Here is a 15,436-nt window from a genome sequence, read left to right as displayed (position 1 = left end):
AGAAGCAGCCTCATGGGTCAGACATTCCAGTGAATGACTTCATCTCTCATTAACTGGCCCTGGCTAACAATACATCTTGCAGTAGCAAGGTGTGGTACATTACACTAGTCCTAAAAATTCTTTTTTAGTTACCAATAATCTCACCTTGCAAACCAAGGTCCTCACTGAGCAGTGTGAAAACCAAACTCATAAATCATGTGCAAAACCAGACATTGCAGCAGCACCCTTTGATACATGATTTACTAAAAAGACTCAATAGAAATGCAGATATGGTTTGCCAAAAGGTCAACATTTCTATCTGTGAATATAATTCACATTTGTAAACACCTTAAAAAATCTTCTCAACTTTGGTCTTCGGGAATTAACAAAGTAAACATTTTTAAAAAGTTAAGTCACATGTCCTTTACCTGGCCATTTCATTCAAGTACCTCTCACCGAGCCACTTTTCCATGAGTTTGTATACATCACCGCCTTCGTTACTAAATCTTCCAGGAATGCCAACGCTTTTGTCTTTATCAGCTCAAGTCGGAACTGTGTGGCTCTCTCTATTTAGAGAGGGAAATAAGGATTTTTAAAATTGTATTATAAGTCATGCATTTTCTGATGAACCAAATTCAACTTTGAACCAATTATGCTTTAATTGGTGAAGTGTTAGGCACACATTTAACACACCAACACGGATGACTAATACCCTATCCCACTCAGAAGCAAAACAAGTTGTGGTAGAGTCACTTGCCAGTTTATTTAAACTAAAATTATAACTCCGCTCCACATGTATTGACTTTAGAGCAATATACCCTTTGGTAAATTGGAATGGTAAAGCACAAACAGATCATTTCTGAATTTCAAAGAGGGGAACGCTACTGAGTCTCTTGATTTCCCTTCTTACAACCTTGGGAAGGTGATGCTATTGTATTTCTCAGCACTGCGTAGAGGAGCGTGAAGCCCATGGTCCCAGGGCTCATTGCTGTTCTGGGCACACAGCGAGGTCTGCAGATTTTCCTCTAAAACACGTCTGATCTTTCCTCTCTGCTTTTTCTTTTTTCTTTTTTTTTTTTTTTCTTTTTTTTGTCTTTTTTGTCTTTTGTTGTTGTTGTTGCTGCTATTTCTTGGGCCGCTCCTGCGGCATATGGAGGTTCCCAGGCTAGGAGTTGAATCGGAGCTGTAGCCACCGGCCTACGCCAGAGCCACAGCAACACTGGATCCGAGCCGCGTCTGCAACCTACACCACAGCTCACGGCAACGCCGGATCGTTAACCCACTGAGCAAGGGCAGGGACCGAACCCGCAACCTCATGGTTCCTAGTCGGATTCGTTAACCACTGCGCCACGACGGGAACTCCCCTCTCTGCTTTTTCTAGTGCCACGTTTGGGCACAGATTTATGTCTCACCTCGGCTACAGCAGTGGCTTCCATCCTGTTCGCATTCAGTTCTCTTCCCCACCTCAAATCCAAATCCACCTCCACCCACCCTAGAGTAACCTGTCTCACCTGCACGTGTGCTCACAGTTGCTTTCTGCTCAGAAGGCTTTGCTAGCTCCCAGAAGCCATAAGAGGGGGAATGCAACTTTCTTGGCAGGGCCTCTGTGACCCTCAGCCTGCCTAATCACTCACCCCTTCCCAGGATGGCCTCCAACTCCAGACCGGCTCCTTGGTGGTCACCGAGTTCTTCTCCCATCCCTGCCCCATTCCCCACGTCCTTCCAGTTCAGCTCGAGCATGAATTCACCTGCTAGAAAGCCCCCCCCCTTTTTTTGTCTTTTTGCTATTTCTTTGGGCCACTCCCGCGGCATATGGAGGTTCCCAGGCTAGGGGTCGAATCGGAGCTGTAGCCACCGGCCTACGCCAGAGCCACAGCAACGCAGGATCCGAGCCGCGTCTGCAGCCTACACCACAGCTCACGGCAACGCCTGATCGTCAACCCACTGAGCAAGGGCAGGGACCGAACCCGCAACCTCATGGTTCCCAGTCGGATTCGTTAACCACTGCGCCAAGACGGGAACTCCTAGAAAGCCTTTCTTGACTCCTTCTATGTTCCCTTTGTCCTGTCTGCCCACATCCAATGTCACAACATAGCATAAGTGCTTGTTTGTATTTCTCTTCCTCTAGATTGGGTTTTAGTTTTGTGTGCGTGTTTTGGTTTGTGTATTTATGAGTATATTTATTTCAGCTACTATAGGACCTGACACATACTGGAAACTCAGTAAACATTTACTGTGTGAACAAATGAAGTTAGCCACACTAGGAACCATGTACAGAATGAACTGAAGAGTGAAGTAGGCTTGGCTACTGAAAGCAGATGTGGCAAGGGGCAATGGGGACAAGTAAGTCCATAAGATGAAACCCAGTATCAAGAATTTGAAACAAAGTAGCTTGTGTGGAAGGAACAGAAAGAAAATGTTGGTAGTTTGGCTCGGGAAGTATTAGAGCAGCATATTGAATTGTTATACAAATTTTTGATGTGCTGTTTCAATTTTCAGCAGCAAATAAATGTGTGCATAGAGGATCTTATTAAAACTTGAGGCTTTAGAGTACTTTTAAAAAATGGGGAAGTCTGACTTCCTGTGTTCAACATCCTTCAGATTTTGCTCTTGGGATTATGAAAGCAGGTGGTAGGAGGATGGGGAGAGGGGGCAAAGGAGAGACTCAAGGGGTGGATAGGATTCTCAGTGGTCAATTGTCATTGAGTAGTTCATGGGTTCGAGTTTACCCAAAGCTGCCGTTTTCTGGTTTTGTCCTCTAGCATATGGACCACGGTTTCTTTCCAATTAGGATACTTTGTCTCAGTTTTTTTATCGTTTCAAATTCCATTTTGAATTGTATTATGAGACAGCAGGAAGAGCCAGAAGGAGACTATGTCTTGTAAAATTGTTGCTCTCTATAGAGAAAGAAGTCCTTGAACACTGTTGATCCATGACTGGCTCTTCCACGGTCACTTTCAGGATTTGTGAGCCATTAGTCAGGACTTATTTTCCTGATGAGAGGCCTAAATTATTATAATAGAGAACCAGCTCCTTAGGCAGCCCCAAACCTTCTTTCAGCCTGTAAAATCGTACCAACTCTAAAATATTCCTTTTGTTTCTATTCTCTGAGATTCGAATGACTGCTGGTGTTCTCTGAGACTCTTCTCAAATTCTGTTTTTGCGTTCCCAGCAGCCAATCATACAACAGCCAGGTCTAGTCTTTATATGGTCATATGAAAATAGCCAACTGAGTGTTATACCTTTTAGTTGGTTGGCTTTGTGTCCTCGTAAACACAGTTTGAGCCAGTTATGGGCTGTTTGCCTCCTGGTCTCTTTTATACCAAAAAATTTCATCTGGAGTTCCCTTCATGGCTCAGTGGTTAGCAAATCCAACTAGCATCCATGAGGACATAGGTTCGATCCCTGGCCTTGCTCAGTGGATTAAGGACCCTAACATTGCTGTGAGCTGCGGTGTAGATTGCAGATGCTGCTTGGATCCCACATTGCTGTGGCTGTGGCGTAGGCCGGTGGCTACAGCTCCAATTGGACCCCTAGCCTGAGAACCTCTACATGATGCCAGTATGGCCCTAAAAAGACCAAAAAAAAAAAAAAAAAAAAAAAGAAAGAAAAGTATCATCCTAGTCCTTTCCAATTGCTACCTTCAAATTGCAGGGCAGCGAGATGTTCTTCCTTTATTCTGAGCCTCAGTTCGTTTTTTCTTTCCATTTCGGCAATCTCCTCTACTGTTATTACAGGAGCAGATTCTGCCATAGGCGGGGATTTACCTGAAAGGGCAAGGAAACGTGTTGAGTTACGCGCCAACGTACAGGTATGCACAGGGAGACTTGGATAAAACGAGTACAAAGTGGAGTGTGCGGAGCTCTGTATGTGTAGTGACTTGGAAAGAAGAGACCCGGGTCCAGACAGTGTGAGTGAAGAAATATTGGTAATCTTTCCTTGAGAATTCTCCAGGCGGTATCTGGCTGGGCACACTATAAAAACACCCCATTCGTATAGCAGCATGGAAAAATGAGGCGGGTGGCTAATGCGGGCATGGTGACATGAGGGTGCAACTCAGAATCTGGGGAGAGGAATGAGCGATCCCCAGCATTCCATTAGCCACCTGGAGAAGCACTGCTCCAAAGGGATACCTGCACTGACCCAGTGTTTCCCAGGTCCTCATCTAGGAAAGGCCAGAGAACAACCTCAGATATGGCGCAAATGCAGCTGATGGTCAAGCATTTGTCATCTACTTCATTAACTTTTAACTAGTACTTAACTACAAGTGCTGCACTGATTACATAAGAGAATTGGAAAATAAGAGTTTGTCAGTGTTTGTCTGAGAATTTGCCCATAAGAAATAGTGGTGTGATTCTTTTGCAGGCCCAGCTTACACGATTCTACTTAGTTCGATACATCTTTCTCAAAGGTCTGATCTCTAGGGATGCAAATTTTGGGAAGAAGATACAAACTTTATATAAACAAAGAACTTATAAGAATATGTGTTCATTGCAATTGTGGAAGCAAGAGTAAGTTACCGAGGAGAGAGCTGTTAACCTCTCTGGGTTTCTGCTTTAACATCTGTAAAATTAAGAGATGGGACCCAGTTGATTATTTCATTAAAGTAAATGGAAGCATTACCTTCCAATGCTGCTTATTTCCTTTCTGTTTACCATCTGAGATGGACCAAATTCACCTGTTTTTTTATTGTGGTGCTACTCTCTCCTCTGCTTTAGGAGCCACCACTGCTCCTACCCGCGTCCTCAGGGCTTTGTCTGAACCCTACTCTGGCTGCTGGCGTGGACTGCATCTGGGAAGAATTTCCTCCCCTCCTTAGATGGTGACTGTGCTCTCCAGGGATCTGTACCTCCCCTGCTAAAGAATCATGATTGGTCCCTTGTCTGCCTCTGTTGTTAGACTCCAGCTCCGTCAGGGCAGGGACCACAGGGTTTTTTTGAAGTTCACCATGGTGAGTCGACACCCATTTTCATGGTGAGGGTAGCTAATAGACACATCATGAGCAATTGATTCATGGAGTGACTTTTGCTCATATGCTTGCATCTCTTCCTCACTGGCTTCAGGTCACCACTATGAGCAGAAACATTCAGAGGGAGGGTAATGTTTGCGGTAGAGCTCACTCCTAGGGTTCTTGGGAGGTCTCCCCCAACCTAAGGTTTCTTTCCTCTAGATGTTCCTGGCTGCCTCTGAGGCAGAGTTTCAGGCAGGAAGCCTCCAGGAGATAAAGCCTTGTTTGAATTAAACCTGAGACCTGAATTTAAACCTTGACTTAAACCTGAAACTCACCTACATAGAATTAGCTTTTAACCTTCCCCCGGCTACACTGCAGCTGATGTCAGGCCCCCTTGCACACACTGTTCAGATGACATGATATCATTTTAGAGATTTTTTTTTTATATATGTGTAAAACTGTCTTTCGGTTTAATTTATCCTGGATATACTTGGCTATTTGGATAAACAAATTCGAAGGGACTGGTATGCAGTATGATTTGCCAGCTAACACTGTGGCTCACAGAAGCCAGCGTCTCTAAGTATAGCCTAATGAGCAGCGCTCTAGTAGCTCAGAGGCTCTCGTGCCTGGTTAAATGCTTGTTTTCTACCAAGGAGAGGTTTAGGCAACCAGCTTTCTGGATATCAAAGACGTGAATACCTTTTCCTTTTTTGTCCTCTCTTTTTTTCTTGGGTGGCTCCTTTTTCACTTTTTTATTTGCAGCCGTCTGAGGAGGTTTTTCTTTTGTGTCTGCCGGCTGGTTTTCCTTTTCTTCTTCCATGAGCCTCTGATGAATTTCAGCAGCCACCTGGTTGTATAAGAGCAATATTTCAGTTAGTGCAACCTTTATGAAAGATGATAACCATTCGGATTTAGCATCATCCAATTCTACTGAAACCTCATTCCACTGTGAACAATCATGCTACGTACTCAATCTTTACAGGACACACTTGGATGTTTTACTTAAATGGAAACCCGTCTCTGTCCCAAGACATGATGTCCCCAAGGCATTTCCTTTTACTCTCAGACACTATGAATTTAATACTATTTTTCCAATTTCCTATTATCTCTTGGCCTTCAGTCTGGGGCATTCCACCACATCAGTGTTTCTCAATCTTTTTTTTTTTTCTTTATTGGTTGTTTTTAAGTCAGTTTCTCCTAATCACATTCTGTGCCAGGGAACATTAATACTGCAGAGGTGTACCTGCCTATGCATTTTATGTCTGCCTGTGCTTTATACATAAAATTGGTAAGAATGTTTCATGCCTTCCAACCAAGTTTGGGGAGTACACGCCCTGTATTAATTGGGCTCACAGACACTTGAATCCTGGGCTTCCCTTTTATTCTAACATCCCCCCAGGAAGGTGCCGTGTTTAGGAGGACGACCTGTCCCACAAGCTAAATGCATTGCTGGTTCTTAACTGAAAGTCCTCCCCATCTCAGCAACCCCATCCTTTCACTCTCAAAGGTTTCCTGGTAGGAGAGATTAGCTGTGTGGTCACTACACAAGAGCTGATGAATGGGGGTCAGGGGTGGGGGACATGCTGCTGGGATCCCTCCATCTGGCCTGTGAGGCTGCCTCTGTGCTACAGGCAGCAGGAAGACCTAGTCTTAGGGCTCCAGCTGGGCCTGCAGTTAGAAAGGCTGGACCTGCTGAAATAAGTCCAGCTTCCCCTCCCCCTGTCGCAAGAGGCGAAGGGTGTGTAGGGGTATAAATCTGAGAAAGGAGGGCTGAGAGAAGACTCTCCAAAGGAAGAAAGAAAACACACAACACACCATGGGGGGAGTAGCTACATATAGCTGAAAACTTAAAATCTCAGTCAGGCAACTGGTGAGGCATTGGAGGTCCATGGTCAGTTATTTATTTATTAGAGCATTTACTGTGTCCAAGTCTGAGGTTATTTCTGGGGAGAACTAGATGAGGGGCTGGAGGAGAAAGAGGAAGTTGGATAGAGGTGAACAGAAAGGTGAATAGGGGAGTTCCCATTGTGGCTCAGTGGTAACGAATCCCACTAGTGTCCATGAGGATGTGGGTTTGGTCCCTGGCCTCGCTCAGTGGGTTAAGGATCCGGAGTTGTGGTGAGCTGTGGTGCAGGTTGCAGATGATGCTCGATCCTGCGTTGCTGTGGCTGTGGTGTAGGCCAGCAGCCACAGCTCTGATTTGACCCGTAGCCTGGGAACTTCCTTAAAAAGCCAAAAAAAAAAAAAAAAAAAAAAAAAAACACTTGCAGTGTGTTGGGGGTGAGGGGCTGCGATGGACCAGCCAATTCCCACCCTCCCCAGCCTATCACACTTCCTACCCCGTGGCTTAGCATGTCACTGTCGCCAGTGGTTAACTTAACTGAGCATGAAATCTCAATGCCAATCTCCAAGTGGAGACCATGCTCCTGAGAGCTGAGCCAGCCCTGCTGCTTGGTTTTCTCCAAAGCTTTTAGCATCTGTGCTAGGCTCATAGAAGATACCTAGGAAATGCCCATGTTCTTTTAAAATAATCATGTGCCACAGAATTCACCCACAGCTGCTTCAGTATCAGCAGGACCTTGGAGGGATATAGAAAAGTTTCAGAGAGCAAGCCAGTTTCGCGCGTGTGCGTGTGTGTGTGTGTGTGTGTGTGTGTGTTTACCAGGTGCACTTTTGATAAAAATGGATTTCATGGCATATGCTGTACTTTGAAATTCCCGGTAAAGCTGAAAGCAGACTTATTAACATTCTCCCCTAAATTGCAAGCAATTCATTTTTTAATCTGTTCCTGCGAAAGCACAGTAAGTTAGCAATTTCCTTTAAAATTGGATTTTTCTCCGGTGTAAACAACCTTGTGATGATGATGATGATGATGATAATTATTATCCTCCACTTTTCTGGCCCACTTCCCTCAAATGTCTCTGAGTCTCTTTCCAAAATTAACATAATTCACCGTACACCCAGCAACCTAGCTGGTAAGGCTGAAGAAACTCTAGAAATCAGGTTTTGACATTGTGGGTATTAAACAGGACTTGTTTTCTGTGAAATCTTTGCAAACCTGTTAATTAGAAGAAAGTTTTGCTAAAAACTGACATAACATATGAAGTGGCTAGCTCTTGGTAAAATGCCTGTGTAGAAAACGGCTCATGTTAAACTGCTCTCGTTTCAATTGCCCTGATCTCAGCTGGTCCTGTTCTCCCTGTAACCATTCCCTGAATCAGGCCTGTCTCGTGTAAAACTTAAAGTTCCGCTAAGATCATGTAACATCAAAGTCAATTCAGGAACATAAAATCAGGATTCAAATGTAACTATTAGGAATATTAATTACTAAATAATCCTTCCTCCTATGCTTTCTAAATGGTTTTTAAAAGTCTACAAGCAAAGTGATATAATTCTGGATACATTTCTTTTTTTTTTTTTTTTTGTCTTTTTGCCTTTTCTAGGGCCGCACCACAGCATATGGAGGTTCCCAGGCCAGGGGTCTAATCGGAGCTGTAGCTGCCAGCCTACACCACAGCCACAGCAACATCAGATCTGAGCCAAATCTGTGACCTACACCACAGCTCACAGCAATGCTGGATCCTGAACCCACTGAGCAAGGCCAGGGATCAAACCCTAAACCTCACGGTTCCTAGTCGGATTCGTTAGCCACTGAGCCACAATGGGAACTCCTGAATACATTTCTTAACATAAAGATCTATTATAGTTAGTTTCTAAAAACTTGTATATGTACTATTTCACTGGATCTTTTCAACCATTCAAGGAAGGAAGGATAGGTAGAATGTCTCCCTTGTTACATATAAGGTATTGAAGACTCGAGAGAGGTTGAGTGATTTTCCTCAAATCACACTGCCTAATCAAGAGATGTGCCAATGTCCCTTGTGCTGTATGATAGTTTCTTTCTAATAATCTAATATTTAAAATCTCATTTCCCCAGGTAATTTTTTTTTCTTGCCTTTTTAGGGCTCTATCTGTGGCATATGGAGGTTCCCAGGCTAGGGGTCGAATCAGAGCTGCAGCTGCTGGCCTACGCCACAGCCACATCAATGCAGGATACAAACAGCATCTGCGACCTACACCACAGCTCACAGCAATGCCAGATCCTTAACCCACTGATCGAGACCAGGGATTGATCTCGCATCCTCATGGATACTAGTTGGGCTTGTTATCTCTGAGCCACAGTGGGAACTCCTTCCCAGGTACTTTTTAATGGGACTTATAAGACTGGTAAATTCTGTTTATGTTCAAGTAAGAGTAAGAATAGTAATTCTTTTTTTTTTTTTTAAGAACTTCTAGATCTGGTTTCCTACTCTCTGGTGCTTAGTAGTTGTGTGTGTGTGTGTTTTCCAGCTCTACCCAGAGCATACAGAAGTTGCTAGGCCAGGGATCGAATCCATCTGTGACCCACGCCGCAGCGAAGGCAACACCAGATCCTTAACCCACTGCACCACAGAGGGAATTCCCTGTAGGGATCCTCATTGCCATTGCCATCGCCATCACCATTAATAAGAACATCCCTGTCACCAGTACAGTAGCAGCAGCATCTCAACAATGTACTGAGGACCCAGTATTATGTTAGATGTGGGCATCATGCTAGGTGCAGTGTATACAAAACATTTTAGAATCTAATAAGTATTCAGGAAAACACTAATGAGATAACAAGTAGAAATGGTAACCTAGATACTAAAAGCCAAGAGTGGGAGAGACAATAACTGCTATGAGGATTGGAGGCGCACGTCATCATGGAAGGCTAGTGCTTCGGGCAGGTAGGAACTAGGTCTGAAGACTTGAAGAAAGTAGAGGATTGAAGCAATTGGAAGGAGGAGCTGATTTTAAGAAGGGGAAATGACATCAGCCAAGGGCGCTGGAGTGGCATCTGGGGGGGGGGGGAGGGGGATTGGGGTGGCGAGGGGAAGCTGATTCAATATGGAATAAGGAAAAAAAAAAAAAAAAAAAAAAAAAAAAAAAAAAAAAAAAAAAAAAAAAGGGAAAATGACTCAGCCAAGGCACTGAGATTGGCAAAGCCTTGGAATGTGTAGAAAGCAATATCTAGTCAGTTTATAAGAGGGTTTGACAAGTTGGTGCCAGCTAAGATTTGGAGCTCAAGTCAAGGGTTCAAGATTCCACGGTGGCTATGGAGGTCATCTCACGACCCCATTCTCCTCTCAGGCCAATAATGGAAAATCATCTCTGTATGCTTATAAGCATCTAGGCTTTAACGAAACAATCCTTTTCCTTTATCTGGATTATTCTGTCCTTTTAAATTTAATGTAGATATATTTGGGGTATAAAACTACCATCCTATTTTGTGCCTTTTATTTTGTTGCTCGACATGAATCTTTTTCTGTCTTCCTATTCTTTTCTTATTTTGGATTGATTAGTTAAAATTATTTCATTTTTTTCTTACATTAATTTGGAAGTAACACCCACTAATTCACTTAATGGTTACTCTAGGAATAATACCATGAATTATTGACTATAATATTTCAGACTCTGATGACTTAATAATTCACGATGTAATTCCTAGGGTAGTTACTAAGAGAATAGTAATGGAATGTGTTGTTTCCAAACTTACAAGGGGGAGAAAAAGAGCAAGAAATAAAAGATATAGAAAGTATTAAAACATATATAATATATAAATGATATCTAAAAGTATAATTCCCAAAGCATTATAGATAAAGATTATCCCATAATAAGAAAATGTTCAATTCACCAGAAAGATTTAACAATTTAAAATTTGTTTATACTCAATTTCATGGCCTCAAACATACAAAAAGCAAAAACTGATAAAACTGTAGAGAGAAATGAATAATACACTCTCACAGTAATTTTATCATACCTCTTTTAACAATTCAAGGAGAAATTTCATGAGGACAAAGAAGATTTATGTATTTATTTTTATATATTTTAAAGTATAAATATATAATAAATTAGATTATATGCATAAAATAGTATATATTTATAATGTTAAAATATAAAATATAATGCATATGTATTTTAAGAACACACAGAAAACATTTCCAAAATTTACCATGGAGCAAATTTCAAAAAATTTCAATGAGGAGTTCCCATTGCGGTGCAGCGGAAGCAAATCCAACTAGTATATTTGAGGACGCAGGTTCCATCCCTGGCCTTCTCAGTGGGTTAAGGATCTGGCATTGCCATGAGCTGTGATGTAGATTGCAGGCACAACTTAGATCCTGGTTGCTGTGGCTGTGGTGTAGGCCAGCACCTGCAGCTCCGATTCAACCCCTAGCCTGGGAACTTCCATATACTGTGAGTGTGGCCCTAAAAAGGAAAAATAAATAAATAAATAAATAAATAAATAAACAATTCAATGACAGTGTGATCTCTGATTAAAATATAAGTAAGCTTAAAATCACCATACAATTTTGAAAATTAAAAATATACTTCTAAAATGCTTTGAAGTGGATGATAATGAAAGTAACATTATTCAAACTTCTGAGATGGAGTTAAAGCAAGTCACAGAGGGAACTTTATAGCAACAAATGTATATATTAAAAAAGACTGGAAATTCACAAACTATCATCCATCTCAAAGCTCTAGAGAAGAATGACAGAAGAAACCCAGAGAAAATAAGCAGGAACCAAAAAAATTAAGGGAAAACCCACAGTAAAATAAATCAATGAGGTTTAAAGTTAGTTCTATGAGTGATAAGCAATGCCATCCTGCTGTGTAGCACTGGGAACTATATCTAGTCACTTGTGATGGAGCATGATAATGTGAGAAAAAAGAATGTATACCTGAATGTGTGACTGGGTCACTTTGCTGTACAGTAGAAAATTGATAGAACACTGTAAACTAGGTATAATGGAAAAAATCAAAATCGCTATAAAAATTTTTGAATGGATAAGCAATGAGGTCCTACTGTACAGCACAGGGAACTATAGCCAGTCTCTTGGGATAGAACCTGATGAAGATAAGAGGGGGAATGTACATATATGTATGACTGGGTCACTTTGCTGAACTGCAGAATTATTGCAACATTGTAAATCAATTATACTTCAATAAAAAATTTAAAAAATTAGTTCTGTAAAATGACAGATGTGATGAATAAACTTCTGGCTAAGCTAAGTAAGGAAGGCCAAAAAGCACTAAAACTCAATATCAGAATCTGCAAAGGGGGGCAACAAATATATACTGTAAATATTAAGACAAAAATAAGAGGATATTTTAAGCAACTGCATGTCAATAAATTTGATTAGAAACAGAAAATAAAAATTATGGAAACCAACTCAAGTAGGAACAGAAAATAGTAAGTGGTCATACTGGGCCCCATTCTTTTTTTTTTTTTTTTTTTGTCTTTTTAGGGTCTCACTCACGGCGCATGGATTCCCAGGCTAGGAGTCAAATCAGAGCTGTAGCCTATGACCTACACCACAGCCACAGCAACGCCAGATCCGAGCTGTGTCTGCGACCTGCACCACAGCTCATGGCAACGCCAGATCCTTAACCCACTGAGCGAGGCCAGGGATCGAACCCACATCTCATGGATACTGGTCGGGGACATTAACTGCTGAGCCACGACGGGAATTCCCTGGGCCCTATTCTTGGGCTCTATTCTTAAATGGCAGAGTCGGCTAGGGTGGAGAAGCAGATACCTCTCTAGATAGGGGTGCTACTTCACTTGACCACAGCCCTGTTTCTCCCCATTGCTTATTCTTGACCTACATTTGACTGACATTTCCTGCTTGGCCCTTCAGAGCCCTGTACTTGGAACCCTGGTCCTGCAGAGAAAATAATCCAAATATTGATTCACTCCTTTCTTGACCCCAGTGAACTCTTTTACCTGCTATCTCAAAAAAAAAAAAAAAAAAAAAAACAAAAAAAAAAAACCAAAAAACCAAAAAAACAAACCAAAAAAAACCCCAACAACAACAAAAAAAACCCCAAAACAAAAACCCCAAACCTTCTTGGAGGTATACATTTATGATGTGAATACTGTGTACATTTTCTACTCATAGCATATTACCAACTTTGGAGTTTAATGAATGGGTATTATTGAAAGGCAATGTAGTAACAGGCATTGCTTACCATGTGAGATACTGCTAAGGAAGCCTGCTGCCATGTGTCCATCACCACCTTCTCATCAGCCTCAAAGTTCAACTCGACATTTTCCAGTGAGTAATCAATGTTGCCCTTCAGCAGGGCTTTTATTTTGGGTTTGGATAGAGCTGACTCTGGAGAAATGGACCTTCGAGGAACTAGGGGAATCCTTGGGAAAACAAAAAAAAAAAAAAAGGAAATTTGAAGATTTGATTTAACAGGATTCTATTTTTATGACCATGTTACTTTGTGAATTTTGTTGTCTTGCTTTGATTGCAACTTTCAAAGTTTTCTTGGAAGAACTCTTCACATGGAGACAAGACTATGAAAAGTCTGTATTCAAAGTTTGATGGCCTAGAAAGTCTTATGAACAAGAGAGAACTAGAGACAAGCAATGCTAAAACATAATGTTTTGGTTTAATTCTCAGTCATTGTGAAGAGGGGGATCAAACAATGGTAATTGTGAAGAAATGCAATTTTGAAATGTATCCAGGGCACAAACTTCTGACAAGAAATACATGTCATGAAAAAGCAAACCGAATAGAACTGGGAATCACTTCTTTCAGGTGATCAGTGCTTGGCTTCCAGAAGCAGAGAGTTAATAAGGAGGGTATGATAGATGTGAGGTCTGCCAGGAGCTGGCCTGTAGAGGCAAGGAGAGCTCCAGTGGCCTCCCCAGCCTCGTGTATGAATGATGAAGGCTGTTTTCTGTTTTGTAAAGTGCTGTGGGAACAGAGAGTTAAGCTCTCTCTCCCCCTACTCTCAACTATATGGCTGCTCCTTTGCAGAGATTTTAGAGCTGACCCTGGGAATGTTCTATCCCTGAAGGATCCTGGGACCTCAGAAGCTAGCTGCAGGGAGAGATCCACGGAGCGGAATGGGATCCCGCTCAGTGACAGAACGTAGGAAGAGCTTTCAGTCTGGGCAAGGAATGGGCCGAGAGGAGCTCCAAGATGCCTTTGCTGAAACTTGAGAAGGAGCAAGCATTTGGCTTAGCAGACTCAAGTTGCTGGGGAACAGAGTGGTGACACAGTAATCTGGCTGTGAACCCCAGCAAACAATTGGTGTGACCTTGTTTTGAAGCATCAGATGAGGTTTTCTGAACTTGGCTTTTTGATGCTTACAGTGCTTGGATTTCTGACAGTGCACGGTGCCTATTAAGGCAATGTGTTGAGGGTTTACTACTCGGGATCCGTCTGCCCACAAGGACAGTTGGCATTTTAATAAGTAAGTAATGCTCAGTCTCAGTCACTGAGATACTTGAGATTCATGTGCTTAATAGGTTAAGGTAAAGGCTGTGTGATCATCTCTAGATGTTGAACATGGGACAGCAGGCATTTCCTAATACCTTGCTTTGGATGTCAGCAGTGGTGGTGTATCATTTAGAAAAGGAATCTGGGTTTAGAATTCATTTACTAGGGAAAATTCTGGTCTAGCTCTCTCTCTATGGGTAGGTATGAACTCGGGTATGGCACCTGACTTTCTGAGTCTCCATTCCTCCTGGAATAATACAAGTATAATAATGATAGTTGTAGTACTATCATTATTACAAATTATTGATTATTAGTGAATCCCATCATTATTATCATTACTGAGTTGTTGGAAGAATAAAATAGATAAGCTGTGTGAAAATGCTTAACACTGTGCTCGCCTCCCTGTACGTGTTAAAGAGACTGGTTGATTGGTTGGTTGGCTGATGCATCGATTGGCTGTGAGTTCCAGGAGAGTTTGCAGTGATTCGAGGTTGAGATTGGTGCAGAACTGTTTTGCAGAAAATAAGAACTGGCTGTTCTTTTGCCTGTTTCATTCCACTACCCAACATGAATAGCCTTCCCATTATCCCCAACTTGCGATTTTGTGCTAAGAACAGAATGTACTGCTGCTATAGACATTGAAACTTGGCCTCTTTTGATGGCTCTGATGGTTCCTATGCTTTGGGAAGTTTGTATTGTGTTTAATTCCAAAGTTCTCTTTCAGCTGTTTGCTGAGTTAAACATTTCTCTTGTATTTGTATCAAGAAGAGAGTACAGACTTTCCTTCTTGTGTTTTCTTGCTCATACATGGTCCAGACGGGACATGACGGGACCAGCTGGAAGAAGCCTAGAGAGAAATGGGCCTCAGATCACTGTGGAATCCTACTGTGTTCATTCCTTTTTTTTTTTTTTTTTTTGGAATAAGGGAATGTAAAACAAGCAAAACAAGAACATGTGATACAATTAAAACAGTGTATGTAAGGACAGTGTGTTGTCACATGATGCAATAATACAATAGTCACCACTTATTAAGAATTATTGGGACTAAGTCTCAAGCTTTCTGGCTCCCAGATGGGGAGCTACATGTTTGAAGGATTTCATTTCTGTTATCTTCTCAACCCTACTTTAGAGATAAGGGAAGGAAAGCTTAAGAGAGTTGGGGTGGCTTTTCCAAACAAATACACTA

General features: G+C 41.9%; 1 protein-coding gene across 1 annotated transcript in view; it reads right to left on the bottom strand.

Annotated features, from left to right (window-relative positions):
• The window catches only part of SPEF2 (sperm flagellar 2), a 176,129-nt gene that overhangs the window by 38,772 nt on the left and 121,921 nt on the right, over window positions 1-15,436 (bottom strand). Inside the window, 5 exon segments of the mRNA NM_001044561.1 lie at window positions 408-466; window positions 469-545; window positions 3,621-3,746; window positions 5,630-5,777; window positions 12,986-13,166. Of these exon segments, the coding sequence (NP_001038026.1) occupies window positions 408-466; window positions 469-545; window positions 3,621-3,746; window positions 5,630-5,777; window positions 12,986-13,166 (591 nt within the window).

The sequence above is a fragment of the Sus scrofa genome, chromosome 16, assembly GCF_000003025.6.
Source record: "Sus scrofa isolate TJ Tabasco breed Duroc chromosome 16, Sscrofa11.1, whole genome shotgun sequence".
Lineage (NCBI taxonomy): Eukaryota > Metazoa > Chordata > Mammalia > Artiodactyla > Suidae > Sus > Sus scrofa.
Note: the sequence above shows the minus strand (reverse complement) of the source record. Positions and strands in the feature narration are given on the sequence as shown.